At 45.5% G+C, this 19,231-nt stretch overlaps 2 protein-coding genes across 2 annotated transcripts in view; both read right to left on the reverse strand.

Moving 5' to 3' along the window:
- Positions 1-38: 38 nt before the first annotated feature.
- canx (calnexin) lies at positions 39-13,939 on the reverse strand. The gene is made up of 15 exons (XM_041047758.1): positions 13,870-13,939; positions 9,625-9,852; positions 9,022-9,095; positions 8,769-8,827; positions 8,474-8,615; positions 8,287-8,368; positions 7,974-8,166; positions 7,548-7,737; positions 7,270-7,383; positions 6,783-6,939; positions 6,389-6,604; positions 5,515-5,634; positions 4,321-4,423; positions 4,147-4,238; positions 39-3,964 (listed from the first exon to the last, which is right to left on the reverse strand). Exons 2-15 carry the CDS (start codon positions 9,847-9,849, stop codon positions 3,905-3,907), a joined length of 1,827 nt encoding a protein of 608 aa, XP_040903692.1. The 5' UTR covers positions 9,850-9,852; positions 13,870-13,939; the 3' UTR covers positions 39-3,904.
- A 2,361-nt stretch (positions 13,940-16,300) lies between these two features.
- mgat4b (alpha-1,3-mannosyl-glycoprotein 4-beta-N-acetylglucosaminyltransferase B) overlaps positions 16,301-19,231 on the reverse strand; it is a 48,872-nt gene continuing 45,941 nt past the window's right edge. The window contains exons 14-15 of the mRNA XM_041048561.1: positions 18,411-18,523; positions 16,301-17,726 (exon numbers count right to left, since the gene is read on the reverse strand). Of these exons, the coding sequence (XP_040904495.1) occupies positions 17,703-17,726; positions 18,411-18,523 (137 nt within the window). The 3' untranslated portion in view covers positions 16,301-17,702. The remainder of the gene's footprint in view (positions 17,727-18,410; positions 18,524-19,231) is intronic.

Below are 19,231 nucleotides of genomic sequence, written 5' to 3' on the forward strand. Positions count from 1 at the left end.
CAAAGACACACTGAAAAAAACCACTGTGCAGCTTCTTGTTCAGTTTCCACTTGGCCTTTTTATTCATCAAAACAAATGTTGACTGCATGTCCACACTCACATCAGGCTCCATCATCACAGTATTTGTATTCAAAGCTGGACCTTCCTGCGGTGTGTCAGCAGGTCCATCTCTCTACAGCGTGTGTACATCAGAAACAGGCCGGGCCGACCAATTAGTTTAACACAAAGTCAACAAAATAAAAAGTTAATAGTTACAGAGTCATGTAAAATCTCACCAGCAGATACAGTGTTCAGTCTACAGTCTGTTAGCTATAGGCAGCTTCAGCTGGACGCAACCAGAGAAAACAAAGAATCAGAGACTAAAACAAGAGGGCGGACGATGAAGAGGGAGGCTGAAACAGAAGTTCTCGATGGGAATGTAACGCTGCTGCTGCTGGATGTGATTCATCCTGAAACCCAAAACACTGGATTGACAGCAAATGAAAAAATAAAACCCTAAAAGCAACAGAGCGTACAGCCAAAAGTTAACTAATGCAGCTTGTGTTCACCATAGGAGGAGGAGGGAAAATTAAGGTTAAATAAAGGTCACCTGGACATGGAAGCAGGGACCTCCAGTTCACCTGAAGGCCCCAAATCTCAACGCACCGACAGCCAGAAGTACAAACACCTCCCACTCTTAAACTCATCTGTTCTGGCTTTTTCTGCACTCACAGTCAACCTGCTAATCCTGAGCTGACTCACCGACAGAAAACAGAAGAATAAGTTTAGTGCATGTAAAACTGAAGTCTGACACAAGGATGACAAAAACAGACACATCAACAATCACGTCACGGATACAAGACTGGACTAATGTCGTTCGTTTTCTTTTCCACACAAGAACCAGTTTTATTTCAGGTTTCTCTCAAATGACGGCACAGCGCTGTCGCTCAGTCACGCTGAAATAAACGTTGAACAGCACGTGATCTTTTTTTTCTTCATCATAATCCTCAGATGATTTCATAATGAACAAGAACACAGTCCAGGTGTTGGAGCCTGAGCTGGCATCTCCACAAGTTCATGGAATAATTTCTTGTGTTTATCTGAGAACTGACAAGTGGAAGTTTTGTCCTGATGGTAACAAGGTCAGGAGGTCATAAATCAATATCCCAATTTAGTTTTTATAAGCAGCACATAAACGTGTAATAAATGATTGATAACAGATCCTTGTCCACTTTGGTCTTCTCCTAATTTGGGAGTTTTTACGTGGGACAGGATTCAGACATCGAGGTCTCGTCAGCAGCAGTTCATCAGGCGGCAGCAGCAGCAGAAACCGACACAAGTCAAAGTTATGATGGTAAAGATTTCAGCTGTGGTCTCAGGTGGTGACGCAAGATTTCAATTCAACAACTGAGTTTCTGTTTTGTCTGATGCACTTACTATTACTTTTACAGAGCTTTCAACCTCATCAAAAGGTCTTCATCAGCTGATCTTTTGACCCTTAGGTCACGTGATTACAATCCAGCAAAACTCAATTCACCGACAAAGATCAAGAGATGTGGCTGAGGGCTGACAGGAAGTGGAACTAAATGTACCAGGTTAACAATGAACTTCACGCTCAAGTGCCGTCTTTTAAACATGGGGCTAAACTCCGACATGGATGCAGGATTCATGCAGGAGGACGTCGGCGATCGGAGGAGGTTTGGCGGAGGCGTCGTGGTGCAGCAGGCGGACAGGTGTGAGGTTAAGCGCCTGAGTTTTTCCCCTTTAGTGCCTTTTTCTTTTCATATGGGGTTGATAAGAGAGGGACTGGGTGGCTGTCCGTCTGCCCACAGGAGCTTTCAGTCCAAACAAACTCCACAGCTCATTTTACTGATGTAAGGTTTTCCATGTTGTCCAAATCCAGCTCCCGTAAGATGAAGGAGAAAAGCACATCAGACATTATCTGCAGTTCTCTGAACTCATCTTTCTGCAAAGACAAAGACAGAGGCCAGGTGCTCAGTGTTTCACACCTGCGGTGAATCCAGGAGGCTTTGAGCTGCTCTCAGGAAAGAAAAGGTTCTTCAGGCACTCTGAGGCCGAGCGAGGACAGGAGCTGTGTGAAAAGCCTTTATTCATCCAGGAGGATTCTGATCATTATCTGTCATCTGGTTTTAGCTCATGAGCCCAAACAAATGGTTTTTAAACACGGCTCCTGTCCTCGATCGGTCTGACGGTGGCTTTACTGTGAAGAACGTTTCATTAAACATCATCACTCTGGAGCTGAGATGTTGGAGTTTGTTCAGAGCTGTGTCGTGTCGTGTTCACACAATCTGAACACACTGAGAACGCTTCATAAGCAAATATGATGTCAGAAGCTCGTCTGCTGCTGCTGCTGCCGCCAGCATCTGTCACCACGCTGACTCCACAGTTTTCACTGAAAGTGACTGAACAGCGAAGAAAGAACCGGTCTGAACCCGTCCGTCTGTGACATCATCGCCAGGTAAACACCTGACACCTACAACCTTTAACTGACAACGGTTTGTCCTGAACAGAGCTTTGAATCCAAGCCACAAAGTGTAAACCACAAGAAAACATGGAAGCTATCTGAGCTTCTCCCGACCTCTGACCTCTCCTGCTGCCATCAGGACAATAACACACATGAAAACACAGGAGACATCTGCTAACATCTGTAACAAACACACACACACGAGAAGCGGAAAGAAAACGTGTGTGTCAGCTGGAGTGTTCCCATTTCATTTCTTGAAGTATTAGCTAATCGAAAAGTTGTGGGTTGCTTTAGGATGCTAGCAAGCGGATTTACAGACTCCTGGAAGACGAGTAAGTCAGGTGTTAGTAGGCTAAGATAGTCGCTAGTTGGTGTTAAATTACGTAGATTACTTGTGGACTTGTTAGCAGCCTGCTGTGAGGCTGATTAGCAGACTGTCTGGAGTCAGAGGACGACGGTCGGCTGCTTTAAACCGTAGAATGAGCTTCAAAGGCCAGTGATACTTCCCTGTTAATTGCTGGCAAGTTAAAGTCAGCTGTCTGACTAGCAGCCTGCTGGAAGGCTAATTTACAGAAACATTTGGTTGTTGGATAATTCTGAGAATTGCTGTCGGCGTAATAATCTAAAACCTGACATGGTTACTACACTGTTAGCTTGCTGGCTAATCGTCTGACTGTCAGGAGACTAATTCACTGTGTACGGGCCATTTAACAGGTGTATTAGCTTGATTTCCTGTTTCCTGTTTGTAGGTTTGTCTGATGACTGACAGGTTGTCAGGCTGTTTAACATGATGTTCACTGGGTTAACTGTAGGATAATCCATGGTGCTGGCCTAATGTTTACTGGCTGTTTAACAGGCCTGTCTGGCAGACCTCACCTCACTGTATCTAGACTTATCTCAAGTTTATTTCCTCATCATTTTCAGGACAATCCTGACAGGTTATGTCCTATAATCTGAACGCTGGTAGGTTAATTAAGAGCCTGTTAGTAGCCCAAGCAGGGTCTTGTTAGGCTAATGCCTGTTAACCAGGTGTTTAACAGGCTGTTGGCAGAGCGGGGCACTTGCTAGCTCAGGGTGGAGACAGGAGGTTCGACTGGCAGGGCAGATGTTGGTCTCGTGGGCTCTGAGTCTGGTCTTGATATTAAGGAATGATGCAGGAAGTTTTAAAGTTTTAGTTAATCTTAGTGAATCTCCTTTAATCTCACTAACTCAGTCCTGTTCATACTGTCATCATCATCTTCGTCATCGTCATCGTCAGGCGTCCATGTCTTGATTCGTTTCCTGTCGGCTTCGCTGCTTCCACGGGATCCATTTAGGCTTCATCACCTCGGAGCAGAGGAGCAGAAGAAGAGGAGGAGGAGGAGGAGGACAGGGGGAGGGGGGTATTTTAGGGGAGAGAGGGGGGGAGGTGTTCAGGTCAGCGCTTTGGCTTCAGAGATATCAGTCCCTTCTGACCTTCCTGTTCCTGGGAGATCTCCGCAGAACGTCCTCCTCCAGCTTCTGCAGAGGAAACAAGGACAGTAAACGTTATTTTCTTAAAGGAAATCAAAGTGTGAAGCTCTCTGATGAAGCTGTTGGACTCTGAGGCTCTGAACCACTTGTCGCCTCTGCTCCTCCAGATGTTCTCTGTCACAGTAAAAACTAAAACCTCGGAGCAGAGCAGCTGGTACTGGTCTCCTCACCTCATCTGCCATGGCCTCTTTCTCCTCGTCCTTCTCTTCTTCCTCGTCCTCTTTCTCAGGACTGTCCTCTGCGTCGCTCTTCTCTTCTGCAGCTGAAGGAAAGCAGATTTAATCAGACCAACAGAAGCAGGAGGCTCTCAGAGGAAACAGCTGAAATCCAAACATCACATCAACCTGGACTGCTCTTCTCCGCCTCTTCAGCCTCCTCCTCTTCCTCCACATCGGGCTGAGGTTCGTCTGTCTTCTTGTACTCAGCCGGCGTCGCTGCGCTCTTCTTCTGCAGAACAAACAGGTCAGTTCAGTTTGACTTCACAGACGAACAGCTGCACAGCAGAGGACTGACTGATCTGTAACCTAAACCTGCAACTATCAATTACTGATTAATCATTTAGTCAATCAAACATCTACAAACGGTGATAAATGTCTCAAAGATGTCGAGGTTTGAGTTGCTCAGATTGTAGTGATGTAAAACAGAAACATGCCAAACTGCCTGAATCCCAGCTCAAGATTTAACTCTGTCCGTGTAGCTGACCTCTGACCTTTGACTTTATGAACACAGGGTCTCTCGCTCCAAACTGAGCGGTCTACACCACAGAGACACAAAGACACAGAGACACAGAGACAGGCACCAGCAGCACAGAGGAACCAACAAAAACACGACAGTTCAGACAGAGCTACTCTAGCAACAGCAGCTGTAACAGTCACTGGGCCTGAGGAGGCGGCGGCAGCGGCGGCGGCAGGGCGGTTTGGGCGTCCGGCTTCATTAAACGCTTCCTGTAAGCTGGTGAGACTCAACTGACCCTGAGCTGATCCTGACGACCTCTGTGGACAGTCACAAACACCAGACTGGGACATCAGCACTGATAACAGGCTGCATGAGGAACCTGATGTTCTGATGATCACAGCTTTTCCCTCCAACAGTCTCTCCCTTTGATACGACACATCAGAGCCACTGATCTATAAAAGGTCAAATGTTTATGTTGTGTTTATCTTTTAAGTTCATACTAACAGTTTTCATTTTGAATAATCTTATTACGTGGAGCGTGGAGCGCGCTGCGGTCATGTTGAACGGGAGCATCCACTCCAGTGGTTCACAGTGTTTTACTGGGACACCGCGTAGTGTCATGTAAGCAGGTCTACCTGCTGTGAATCTGTCTTCAAACAAACCCTCAGTCAGCTTTTCCCTGCCTCGTGGACACGTGAGTCCTCCACCAGAGAAGACGGATTTAATTCAGTGGAACATGAGTCAAAACTGAGATACGTTGTCAGACGTCGTCACCAAGGAATCTGCAGCATGGTGAAACAGCCACAGCGGGTGCTTTGCTCTGTGTGTGTGTGTGTGTGTGTGTGTGTGTGAGTGTGTGTTACCTTGCCGGTGCAGCAGAAGACGATGATGAGGACCAGCGGTAAAGCCACGGTGAGGACGTACACGACCCAGAGCCAGGGACGCTCCTCTGCAGCACTCAGCATCTGAGCTGCCAGACCAGGCTGCAACAGCACAAACAGCACATGAGAAAACATATTAACACACACACAAACTTCATTACAGTGCCAAAACACAAAAACATTTATTATGGACTTTGTTAAGGAGAGAGGGATGGTGAAAGTAGTTTTTACAGTGCGAGCAGCATAAACTAAATCTTTTGGGATTTTAAACCGACGATAAATCGGAAAATATCAGGCTCCATGTAAATGTACCTACTGTCTCCAGTGTTGTCTGGAAAGACTCTTATTAACATCACATCTATTTCTGTCTCTCTCCAAGAGACACAATGTCCTCCGGAGGATTACATCATCACTCAGGTTCAAAACAAACGCGTCACGTTTCACAACGGGACGAAAAACTGAGGAACGAAACGTTAACGAGAGAGAAACAGTGTGAACACTGAGCTTTGAAGCACAGACCTGAACCCTCTGACGGACAGTGTTCAGTTACTCCAACCACACACACATTTATTCAGACTCATCCAGGGCTTTGCTCAGGTCGCTGCTGCTTTTCATAGTGTTGAGCCTCTGCTTTGAAAAACCTACAAAGTTCATGTGGAAACGCTGCCTCAGTGTCAGGGATTCAAACTTCTTCTCACTCCTTCAGGATCAGAGACGTTAGTTACCTGCTTTAAAAACAGGCTTTCTTATTTTAATATATTATTATTATTAGGAAGTGCTGTTATTTTATTTTTTAATTTTTAAATTAGACCTTTTTATTTTTGGGCAGACCCTAAATCTGTCGGCCTGAACCCACCTCAGCGGCGCCCTCTGCTGCCTTCTTCAGCCCCCAGCCATCGGTGGCCCAGCGGTCTGCCGTGTTGCGGTCGTTGGTGATGAAGAAGTTGTCGAAGAAGATGTCAGAGGTCATGGACCAGAGCTCGAGTCCCACGGCGCTGAACGGAGTCATCTTGAACGGCTGCAGGTCCTCAAAGTAGGCGGGGTTAGGGATCTTCCTCGGCTTCCAGACGCCCTGAGAACATTAAGAGTGTGAGGTCAGGATCACGGAGACCGCCAACGCCACCAGAGTCCAACAGAGAATCACCTGAAAACTGTTCAGGTAAACGTCTCTCTAATGTCATTATGTGGATTCTCAGGTGAAACACAGCTGCATCTGTTCGTCTAAATGTGGGAGGGGTTTACAATCTCACCTGGTAATTGGGGTTGTCAATCATTGGGGGCTTCCACTTGCCCTTGTAGTTGGGGTTGTCGATCATCGGTCGTTTCCAGGTACCACAGCCGGGGGCCGTCTCACAGGCGGGGTTAGGGATCTGAGGAGCCTCCCATTCACCGTCCATGTCCTCATCCCTGAAGAGACATGAAACACAGACGGACAGTTAGTGAACCCGGAGAACAGGGCAGCGTCTCTGACTCCTGCACCATGAGAGGTGGAGCTGCCATTTCAAAGGCTTGTATGCCCACTGACAGCAGGCAGGGGTTGGCATGGAGACGCAGCCAAACCACCTGTTCACACCTGATATGTCCCAGACCTTAACCTGCACCGTTACACAATGATTAACATTAGTCTCTTCATCTGTGTTCATAGTTCTTTGAGCACCAGACCCATCTAACCATCCACAGACCTCTGAGCGAGACAGTGATTTATGAATGAACGTAAACATGAGCACATGCACGTACCAGTCTTCAGGCTTGACGGCGTCAGGATCTCCGATGTACTCCGGCTCATCGTCCAACCAGCCGTCTGGTTTGACTGCATCTTCATCTGGGATCTGAGCGGGAGCATCCTCATCCCTGCACACGCACAAAAACACACAAACATACAGGACTGTATGTTCAGGAGTGTCCACGGTCACCTGACGTATGGTGCATCACGCTCTGCCACATAAACCAGATCGAACTGATGCCGTCCTTTCTCAGGACATCATTTATTTGATGACAGCGGCTCAGATACTGACCAGTCCTCTGGCTTGACGGCGTCTGGGTCCTGGATCTTAGGCCTCTCGTCCCAGTCCTCGGGTTTGTGGTCATCAGGGTCCTCAATCTCAGCGGGGGGGTTTACGGGGGGAGTCATGTCTGTCAGCAGGTTTCCACTGTTCACCACCGTCTGATCCACCAGAATCTCAAAGCTGTTGTCAGGGTTCACCACTGGGGGGCGACGCAGAGGGCAGTTACACAACCACTGTCATTAAGTAATGTGTCTTACCCAGTGTATCCAGGTGTGTGTGTGCGTGTGTGTCTTACCCAGTGTGTACAGGTGTGTGTGTGTGTCTTACCCAGTGTATCCAGGTGTGTGTGTGCGTGTGTGTCTTACCCAGTGTATCCAGGTGTGTGTGTGTGTCTTACCCAGTGTATCCAGGTGTGTGTGTGCGTGTGTGTCTTACCCAGTGTGTACAGGTGTGTCTTCTTGTCGGTGTAGTACGTCCTCAGGTCAGCGTCGGGTTTCTTGGCGTGCTTCTCCTCGTACTCTCCAGTTTTGGGGTTTTTGTGTCTGAAGATGAAGTGCAGCTTGTAATCCTCTCCACATTTGTCAGGTCCAAACATGATGGTGTACGAAGTTTTATCCACAAACTGGTCCTGAAGAAACACACACACACGGATCAGCTACATCAAAGCTGTAACGATGAGCTGCTGAAAGAGCAGCTGATACACTCAGCACCTCATCAGAGGCTGAAAATAAAACAGGGTCAGACTGACCAGGTCGAGCTCAGGAGTCTCAGTCAGCAGCTTGACGTAGGCGCCGCCACAATCGATACCTGACTGGAAGTTCACCTCGTACCTAAACACACGCACAGAAACACACTCAGAACCACGGCGACGTTCTTCTTCTGCAGTATTCGGTTCTGTCTGAGGAAGTTCATGTTAGACAGCTGAGGGTTCTTACTGGACGATGAGGGGTTTGGTGTCAAAGGTGAAAGGTCGTAGCAGGTGGGCTGAGATGGCGTGATGTTTGGCTCTGGACTTCAGGACCAGACCTTTGTCACCGGGCAGCTTACTGTCCTTCATCTCCTCCACCGCCCATTTACCTGTTCATAACAACATCATCATCACTTACCTGTAAACAACAGGTTGTTCGCTTTGTTCATATCAAGACACTTTCTGTGTGTTACAGATGTTTCTGTTAGCATTCAGCTCCACATGGTGTGTGTGACACTCAGACACTGTATACCGCCACCTACCATCATACTTTGCGATCTCTTCGTCGGTGTCGTCCTTCTTGGCGTTGGACAGCACCCAGCTGAAACCAACAGACAGTTTATTTACCAACACACCTGATCAGAGACGAGTCAGAGCCCCGCCTCCAACTCTCACCTCCACAAACACGTCAGAGAAACTGTTTTTAAATAAATCACAGAGTGATCAGTGAATTTATCAGGAAAATAATCCGCAGATTCAATTAATCATCATCAGTCGTCCCAGGCGCGTGCTCACCCGTCAAGTGTCCCCCGGTCAAAAGACTCAGCAAAGAAGTGTTCGCCCATTGGCTCTGGAGCCTTGTAGGTCACCTGGACACAAAGAGGTAAGAGAAGAACTTAAAGACGGTGAACTGTAACAGAGTCACACACTGCAGCATCACATATTACGCTCACATCATTCTGAAAATGAGAAAAAAACCAGGTTAGTCACGATGAGACTGAAGTGTGTTCTGTTTTCTGTGGCTCTGGTGTGAATGCAGGTCAGTGGATCAGCAGGTCACTTCACTGCTCTGTTGTCAAACTGACTTCCTGACTCAGCTGGTTAATCAGCAGCAGGCACTTCCTGGTAAAATGTTGGAACTGTTATGATATGAGGGTACAGCAGTCTGTCTTATCTCATGAAGTCCAGGCAAACCCGTTTCCTTCAGACTTCATCTGTACAACATATGATGACTTCTAACCAAAAAAGGATGAAAGTCAGTTCTGAAAAACTGTTCTAGTTTCTTTATTCTTATTTATATATATGTGTAATGTATGTTACACATATATTAGTCATCAAACCTGTGAATACCTTGTCTGAGTAACCGTTGAAAAAAACCGTCCAATCAGCTCGCCTTACCTTGGGTGTAGGAGGAGCTTTAGAAGCAGGTGGGGCCTCATCCTGCGCGTCCCCCTCAAACTCCTCCTCCTCAGCTCCGGCCAAACCCAGATCCAGCTCGTCCTCCACGTCCACGTCGTCATCCAGACTGTCCTCAACCACGTCCTCAGCCCGAGAGACGGGGGCCAAGCTGAAGCAGAGGAGGCCCACCGCCAAAAGAACGAACAACCCAACCCTCTGATCCATAGTCTGCAGAGAGGAGGAGAAGGTGGGGAGTGAACACACCTGTTCCAGCTGTTTGACCAGGTGAACCAGTATCACTGCAGCCAGCAGGACGCACACACACTGCACTGATGGTATTAAAGCTCTCCATGTATTTTTCTATAAACAGCTGCAGTTCAATAAACAGTGAAACTTCGTATTGTGCACAGTCGTGTGCCTCACACACACACACACACACACACACACACACACACACAGCAGGTTATTAACCTGTGTCTCTCATCCATCACCGTGGAGACCAACCAGCACCCATAGGAGATGCAAACACAGCTCTGTTAACCTTAATGAGATTACACCCCGAGGGATTACTGCAGCACCCCACAACACACACACACACACACACACACACACACACACACACACACACACAAAGAACATGGACAATTTACTCTGCACATAAACACTGAGTCTGTGGAGACCGCCGGTTGCCCATTACACAGACACACACAGACTGAGGGAGGTTGGTAGTGTTGAGCCTCGGCTGTGTTACACAAACTTCCTGTGTTTACAGGCACATTAAGAAACAGGTGTTCATCAGGTAAATCAGCTCTGTCAGTGTCAAAAAGCCATTTTTGCTCTGACAGTTTCTCTTTATCTGATCGGTTCAGAGAAAGTGGATCTGCTCAGCCATTAGAAAGGAGGTCTGACAGATTTAAAGACGCAGCATGAAAAGTGCTGACTGGAAAAAAAGAACAATAAAACCTGACGCTGCAGTTCTTCACCTTCATCTGATTTCAACCTGCAAAGCATCTCACACAGCAGACTGACAGGCTAATCAGATTAGCCTGTGGCAGGATTAGCGCGCCTGGCTAACAGCCCCGCAGCGTAGTGATGACCACCGACAATAATAGCTGTTAGCTTAGCATCGAAGTCACCTGCCCACATGGTGTTTGAAGGATTCACCTGCAGAGCGACAGGGGAAACCTGCACGGCAGCTCGAGATGCTGGATGTTTCCTTTAAAACAGATTTATCTGTGAGATTCTGAGCATTAATGATCACAGATGACAGAAAAAGGAAAAAGGATCTACTGGGTTAACTGGTTAGTTAGACTAAAACATTTGGTGGTAACTTCAATTCTTCTGACGTGCTTCATTTCAGAGACGTCTGATGTGAATGTGCATGTGTTCACTGCTTCCTACTGAAGACAACACCTCACAGATACACACTCACAACACAACCGCACACCACAGCATCAATCCATGGTCCAGGCGTGTGGTGGTGGTGTGAGGAACGTTTTCTTGGTTCGCAACACCAATCAGTCTGAACGTCTCTGTCTGATTATTGTTTCTGAGCATGTTCATCCCTTCACGGAGTGAATCCAACAGAGCACCTCTGGGATGTGGCAGAACAGGAGACCAGCAGCATGAACGTGCAGCTGACCGAGTTCCTGATGAAGAGCTTGGTTAGTGTACAGTTTCATTTCTATTAAAAAGACTCAAGAATTTCCTCAAACAGCTGCTCACTGTAGTTTTCAGTCAAACAAACAGAAACAGTTTCACCGGTGGATTAATCTGCATCTGGTGATGTGGTGAGTGTTTGTGATAGCAGGACAGTGTGTGTGTGTGTGTCAGAGTAAACTGCAGCGTGTGTGTTGACAATGATGAAGGAACATGTCACGGAGTATAATAGTGTGGATCACTGATCATTGATTGAGCGCACACACACACACTACAGTTTTCCTGCAGCCTGCAGAAGCAATAAGCTTTCAGAGCGACTGTGATTGGCTGATAAAACAACAGCCTCTGTTAATCAGTTCAGTGAAACCAGCTGAAGTTGCGTTTATCCACCCAGACTGACAGCAGCACCATCGGGCGTGGAGTTACTGGAGTCAGTTAATCTGATATTAGAGTCAGTTCAGCCTGCGGGACATCTGCTGCCCCTCTGATTCACCGTCTGATCACTTCACTGGTTTCTAACTGGGAGCAGTGGGGAAACAGAGCTCTGTTTCCCCTCAAACTAACATTTATTTTCATTACACCATCATCTGTTGACTGATGTTGACTATTGATCAACCTACGCCCAACCAAGTTTCCCCAGGTCCAAGAAAACAAACCTGTGCCAATGCTGTGAGCGGCTTCACTCATTAAACAGCGGAATCAGCCTTTATCAGCCTGCATCAGTTAACTCATCACCAGACGGACAGGACGGGCAGTTTACTATTTAAACAGCCAGAAACAGTAAGGAGACCTCTTCCTGTGTGACCTGAGAAACACAAACACTGACTAACTGCACTTCCCAACTAATCAGTCACTCATCTGCACCAACTTTAAAAACACAAAAAACATGATTCAAGTTTATCGTAAGTGCAAAAAACTCTTTAATTTTTGGAAAGACAGTAATCTATGTAAGAACTTGATTTTATTAACGACACATTTATAATAAATTTTAATCATGTTTTTTTGTGAGTTAAAAAAAACCACAGTAATGAACAGCACTGTAACAGCAGAGCTGGTTCACTGTGTGAGCTCAGATCAGAGCGGGTGGTGCTGCCACACACCGCCCTGCATCCTGACAGAAACCAGCAGGCTGAACCGGTCGAGCTGCTACCATGCTTCACCTGAGAGACTGGATCCCAACATCAGGTAATGAAACTACAGGTGGACTAAAGACCGCCCCTTTTACAACCCATACGCCCGGTTCTGACTCTGTTACAGTTTGAAGCTTTGGCCAAGACATTAAAGTCATTGCAGGATTATAAGCAGCTTATAAAAGTGTCTAAGTGTCACTGTTCCTGAGGGAAAACACACTGATTAGGGCTGAAAAGATCAATCAATTAAGTGAACTGATAAGAAAGCTGCTTCCAGCTTCTCAAAGGTAAAGATTAACTGTCAAATAACTTTCTACATCACATTCTTGTCAGCACCTCCCAGCTACAGACATCTGAGACATCTGAGATGTGTCCTACTGAGACATCAGCAGGACACATTAGCTTCTAAGGCCTTTTTGTTGAACGAACTGAATTCAACACTGACATTTGGAGCCCCGCTGATTCCCCGTACAGCTGCAAACTGACCATCTTTGTGGTTTGGTGTAGCCTGGGTTCAGACCTCTGAAATGCTGCCCCCATTTCTGGAGTCTGTCAGCTGTTTGAGCTGGTTTGGTGATGATCATGACACCACTGAGGTCTGGGAGCTTGTAATGGGCACTTGGCCTTATATCAATAACTGATTTTTAAAAAAAACTTTGGCTGAGATGTTATTAATTTTAGACGTTAGTGATCATTAATAGCTACTTAATACAATCTCAGGCAATTCAAAATGAATTTGTACAAAACGTGGGCAGATATATTTGCATATTCCAGGATCTTCACCATAATATTAAATAAAGTACGTAAGTAACATTTGATTTCACAAGTGTAGTTTGCGGCTGCAGAACGGGATGAAGTGAGCATGCTAACTGACCCCGACACACACTCATTCATTATATTTTAACAGCATGACCTTTACATAGCCTTGCCTTAACATTTCAACTACAAATTATGTTCTTTATCAGCTAATTAAGCTCTTTAAAGAGCCCTGATACGAAAACAACCTCCCTCCGTTACAAACACGGCTGATTCAGGTAGCTTAGCTTAGCGTAGCTGCGATGCTATTACGAAACAACTGCCAGTGAACGAGCTGAGACAAGTTAAGTTCACGTTTCTTATAAGAGTCACATCCAGAGTTTTAGTCAATTACAATGAGTCACGCGAACAAGAAAAGTCTCGTATTTTAATTAATGTGTAAATGAAATGTAATTAAAGGCCAAACAGTGGGCTAACTGAGCTAGCTGATTTCACCTTTGGTTAATTAGCTTCAGTTAGCCACTCAGCCCAATGCTAGCAACATGCAGGAGGAACGGAGCTGCATGTTAATGGCTAAAAACTGACAGTATCTAAACAATCAAAGTACGGTCAGTGAGAGTACACCAGCATTTCCCCGAAAACAGCGCTCTCCGTCTGTGTTCACCTGTAAAAACTGACGTTTATCGGACTCTTTACTCACCTCCGGATCTCCGATCTGACCGCCTGGGAACTACTGAGGAGAATCACGTGGGATATTGGGAGGCAGAACCCTCCATCCCCTCTCGCTGATTGGTCGCCGCGAGCAAATGTTTGACGTTTCCTGTCAACTGTCAGGAGCTGATTGGTCGAAGGGAAATCTCGGTCGAACTGGACAGTGCCCGCCCCCTAGAGCTGAACCTCGTGGACAGCGATGATTGGTCGAGATGTCAGGGTGAGTGTGTGCTGATTGGCTGTAGTAAGGCTGATGAAAAGGGATTGAAACTAAACTGATTGTATTTCAATAAGCGTGGAATCAGTAAAATAAAGTACTGTTATCATAAAACACTGCTGCTCTGATTATATGAAGAGTTGGGACATTTGTGTGTGTGCGCGCGCGTGTGTGTGTAGTTTGGATCAGTTCTGTGTTACAGCTTTAGTCTTACTCCCTTCGTTTTGGAACAACCTTCATTATTTTCATACCATTTGTTGAATAAAAAACATATTTTGACGTCAAAAGATTTCATTTGGGGTGAAAATGACCTCAGGACAACACGAGGGCTAATCCAGTTTAGTGCTGAAATTTAGTAAATTAACTGAGTAGCATGCATGGTACATTTATATGATGGGTTTATATAAATATACTATTTGTATAAATAAAACATTTTTTTATGTATGCTCCATTTATTTTTAAATTTCTAATCTTATGTAAATGCAGCAGATGAAATAATCCCACAGCTGTCTTAAAAAAAAAAAAAAGATGGTTAAAACTTTGGAAAACGTGGAAAGTTTGACTTCTACCACCTTAACCACAACAGTAGTTAAACCACTTCCTCATCCACTGTATAAAACAACTAAACACTACTGAACAAAATATAGTTGAAAACACCAAACTGGTTCGGTTAAAGGTGCAACAAAGCCCAATCTTTTAACCTGAAGTGGGCACTGAAGCTCAACACCAAGTGGAGTGAGAATCATGTGATCTTCACCCATGTGAGCGTCACTTCACCAGAGCTGCTAAACAAGAGGCTGCTTTCATTTCTTTTATTCACTGTGATGAAGCTGAACGCTGCTTTTTAACCTCTCCAACACTTTATTCACCCCCGAAACTTTCAACTCAGTAACTTTAAAGTTAGTATTTGGACACAGTTACTGTACAGATTCCCCCTGAGGCTTCATTTAAATCGTTCAAATCAAAGATCAGAAAACAGTCCAAGGATCTGAATCCTTCATCCATCACTGTGTACTTGTAATGGTTGTGTTGGTTGAAGTCGGAGACTTTTGCTGTGAAGTTGAAGATCACAATAACATTTCACCTTTTTAAGGTCACCTGAACTTCCTGTCATCTCACTTTTTTCAGGTGTAAGTGGAAATAAAGTCACCTTCAACTTTGTGCCTGGAATGAAAATAAGTTTGTCCTCCTCTGCTCCCTGTTCTTAATCAGTTTCTAACCAGAAACCAGTGGAGTCGTGTTGGTATTTCGTCATTTTCTTTGATGAAGCCTGATGACATTTCCAGAAATCTGCCCACGCAACCAAATCCTCCTACCCAAAATCTTCAGAGTCCAAAGTGTGAAATCCACCAGCACAGCAAAGACTCTTTCAAAACAACCTGACATCAAAATTTCATTTAAATGTCTGTCTTTATTACAATTCACAGATTGGATAGAAGTTTGAGATCATTTAAATAAAGTTTATCTAAAGGATACAAAAGTCAAACACAAGATTATAGTAATGCATTCCAGTGCATCTTACAAAGAACAAAAAAAAAAAAAAAACTCGGGACGTTTCCTGAAGCTCGTAGACACTAAGTTCACTTCAAATCTGAAAAACTGAAGTTCTGCTCAGTCTCTTTTCCATTTGAGCGCCTGTGTGAATGAATGAAGAGGTTTGAGAGGAGGGGTGAGCTGCATCTCAGTCTGAAACTTATGATTAATCGCTCCCTCAAATTAGTAAATTTGTTCCCACAAATGACTTTGTCTGTTCCCTTAAATGAATCATTTGTACAGTTGAGTTACTGAGAAAACAGTAAATATGGATTTGTTGTTTTCCATCTCCAAGTCAGATTTGGTTTAAAAATAAATACGTTTTTTCTACTCTGATTTACTGAAGCAGTTACACACATTCAGCAGAAAGCTCTGCTCTCTCACTGCCCCCACTTTACTGAGTTTATTTATCTCGCTGCTACAACGTGAAGCAGTAGCTGAAACCACTGTTTAAACCAGATCTACAGACGTCTTCTACCAACAGGTCACATGGGCAGCAGCCCCAGGCCCTCAGCAGGGGTCCAGTTCGAATTTGCCCTGAGGCACCAAGATGTCTTAATCCTGCCCCAATTACAAACGTGTTTGTGAATATGCACCACTAACACTGAAAGGGTCAGGGCCTCAGGCTGGCTCCTGCATTTTTACCTAATCTTGACACCCTGCTCATGTATTGCCCTGAGGCCCCTTTGGCAGATAATCTGGCCCTTCAGACAAACCCTGATTTATATCCCTGTATCTCAGGCCAAGATCTAAAACAGCGGATTAAACCCAGTGAGTCCACAGTCAGAGAGCAGAGCAGACGAGGAAACATTAACAAAGTCGTTCTGGGGAACCAATTATTACATTTCAGGAATCAATTAAGCACAGAAAGGACAAAAATGTGTCATTTGAGGAGGCAGTTTACCAAAAGTTGTGTCCCCTGAAACAGCATCTGTGCAGAGGAACGACCATTAAACTGGTGGAAGAATTTTATCATTTATTACAGTTTATTATCAAACACGTCAACGAGAGAAAGAAGAAAAGGAAACGTGAATCAGTGTTTCTGAACTGGACTGAAAAACTACAGTACAACAAAGTACAACAGAGCACGGCAGAGGACATTAGGGTACTGTACAGTGTTGTAGAGTACTGCCAAGAACTTTAGGGGACTTTAGAGTACACTACAGTACTGTAGAGCACATTGAAGCACAAGATCAGAGTACTGTTTAGCACTTCAGAGTACTGTTCAGTACTCTGGAGCACTGTGTAGTACTTCAGAGTCCTGTGGAGAAGTCATGATTGACGAGGCCTCAGTTTCCTTAAATCGAACTTTGACAGATGTCAGTCCAAAGAAAGGTCAGGGGTCTGAGAGTCTGAGAGTCTGGAGCCACCGGAGTGAGAAGGTCCGAGGACTCTGGATTTTGCTGTTGCTACATTTTTCAGTCCGAGGCCGTTGTGTTTGTCGTGACCTGCTCTTCGTCTTTAAGGCAAATAGCTCACCGATGGCGGGAAAACGTGTGAACCCCGAGCAGCAACTACAGACACATATCAACACACTGAGAGGGCATTCATATGACAGTGTGTACATTTCTATGCATATATGCACATACATGGTTACTGGGGGTGGTGGGGGGTGTACTGGTGGGATAGTTGGAAAGAAAGGTCCGGACCGACCGTCTGCAGGTAGAAAGAGGCCGTTGAGTTTGGAAGCAGCAGTTTCATCATCAGGAGAGGCTCGGCGCTCTCGGTAAGTACCAGTGTTTTCAACATCTACCTCACGGTATGTACACATAAATACAGACTTCAGGATTAACTACAGCTCCGTCTGAGAGGATGATGTCGTGTCGTCAGGAGACAGGTCTCACACTCGGCCTGTTACCATCATCATCAGAGCTCCGTCTGTCCGTCTGTGTGTTTTCAGTCTCTGATCTGCTCAGCCCTGCGGTGGTGAGGTCCGGCCAGATGGCGGCGCTGTGGCACCGCGGTGGGGATCTGGTGAGCAGGACTGGAGCAGGACGGCAGCTGCAGAGCCTCCGCTCAGCTCGGCTGAACGCTCGCAGGTGCTGAGGTATCGCTGAGGGGGGAGAGGAGCTTCACTCTGCTTTCTTTATGAAGATCTGGGACAGGAGAGACCAGAGACACCAGTATGCACCCAGAACCAGTAACAGCCATAATGAACTTAACTGGTACAGTATTTTACAGCTGCTAAGTAGATTTTCTCCAATACTGTTCTTCAGTCCAGCTTTGAGGTATTTATACTTTACTTGAGTATTTCAACATAATGCTACTCGATGCCATTTGGCAGCTGTGGTTACTGGTTACTTTACAAATTCAGCCCACCCCCAGTGAGGGACGTCAGTCATAAGAGAAGGCAGGACATGAATGAGACATTCAAGACGACACAGGTTCTCACTGAGACAAAGAAATAGCACCTTGATATTGTGGCGGTACATTGACCCATGGGACAAAAGGAACAACTGTCAAGAACCCTAACAGCGTTCTTCAGTGCTCGGACTCTTCAAACATCTGTAACACAGCTATACCTCTTCCTCAAACCTCTATAACACTCCTCGGACCTCCTGAAGGACAACAAGAATCCTCTACAGGAAGCTCAGAAAGACCCCTTCAAGAACTCAAGTAACCTTTCAGAAATTTAAGAAACCACTTCAATGACCTCTCAAACTTCTGAAACACCCCTTGGGTCTCTTCAAGACCTTGGAACCCCCTCAAGGACATCTGAAGCACTCAGAACCTTCTGGAGACATAAAAACATGAGTCACAGAGGATCAGTCCAGTCTCACCTCACTGAGAATCACCCAGACCGGAGAATCCGTGATCACTGAGAGACGCATGGCCTCCAGGGGCCCGAATGTGGCGTCCACCTCCCCCTCTGCGATCCCATTCTGGAAGGTTCCTGGAAGAAATAAAGATCAATAAGATCAATAACCTGATGGACTTTCACGTGTTCCATTTAAAAGAAACTGCTGCATCATTGATCTGTGACAGCGAAGAGCTGGAATTCACACGAGCCTCCAGCGCCACCATCAGGTCACATTTTTTAGTGTCCAGGACTTTGATTAATGACCAGATACCTGCAGAACCAATGAAGACGCCCTCACTTCTGCGTTCTGTTAACAGCTGTAACTTGTGATTTATAGCTGATTGTGATTTTCCCATTTGAAAGTTGTTAATTTAATTAGATTAGATTCAACTTTACAGTCAAGCAAAATCAGTTCAACTCTTCAGGTGGAAAATATTCTGACCAATCACAGTGATTCCTAAAAATACATTATTTGCCCTGATTTCTCCATCAAATGAAGATTATCCATTCATCACAAATGGTAACCTCCAGTATCGCAGGGATTTATTCAGACTTAATAATTTATTTATTCATTTGCAGATGGAGACTCGAGTAATTAAAGGATTTCTGTGCTTTTTCTGCAGATTTACAGGGTTATAAAAGCTTCCACAGTCCATTAACTGACCCCTGTGGCTCTGTGATGCTTTTCTGCCTGTGTGAGAGTCGAATGGCAGAAATGAATGTGATGGGTTTTTTTGTGTTATTGTTGTACTGGTCTCCATCAGAGCTCGGGTGGCGTCCCGCCGGCGTTCAGCCTCGTTT

This window comes from Toxotes jaculatrix, chromosome 10 (assembly GCF_017976425.1).
Source record: "Toxotes jaculatrix isolate fToxJac2 chromosome 10, fToxJac2.pri, whole genome shotgun sequence".
Lineage (NCBI taxonomy): Eukaryota > Metazoa > Chordata > Actinopteri > Toxotidae > Toxotes > Toxotes jaculatrix.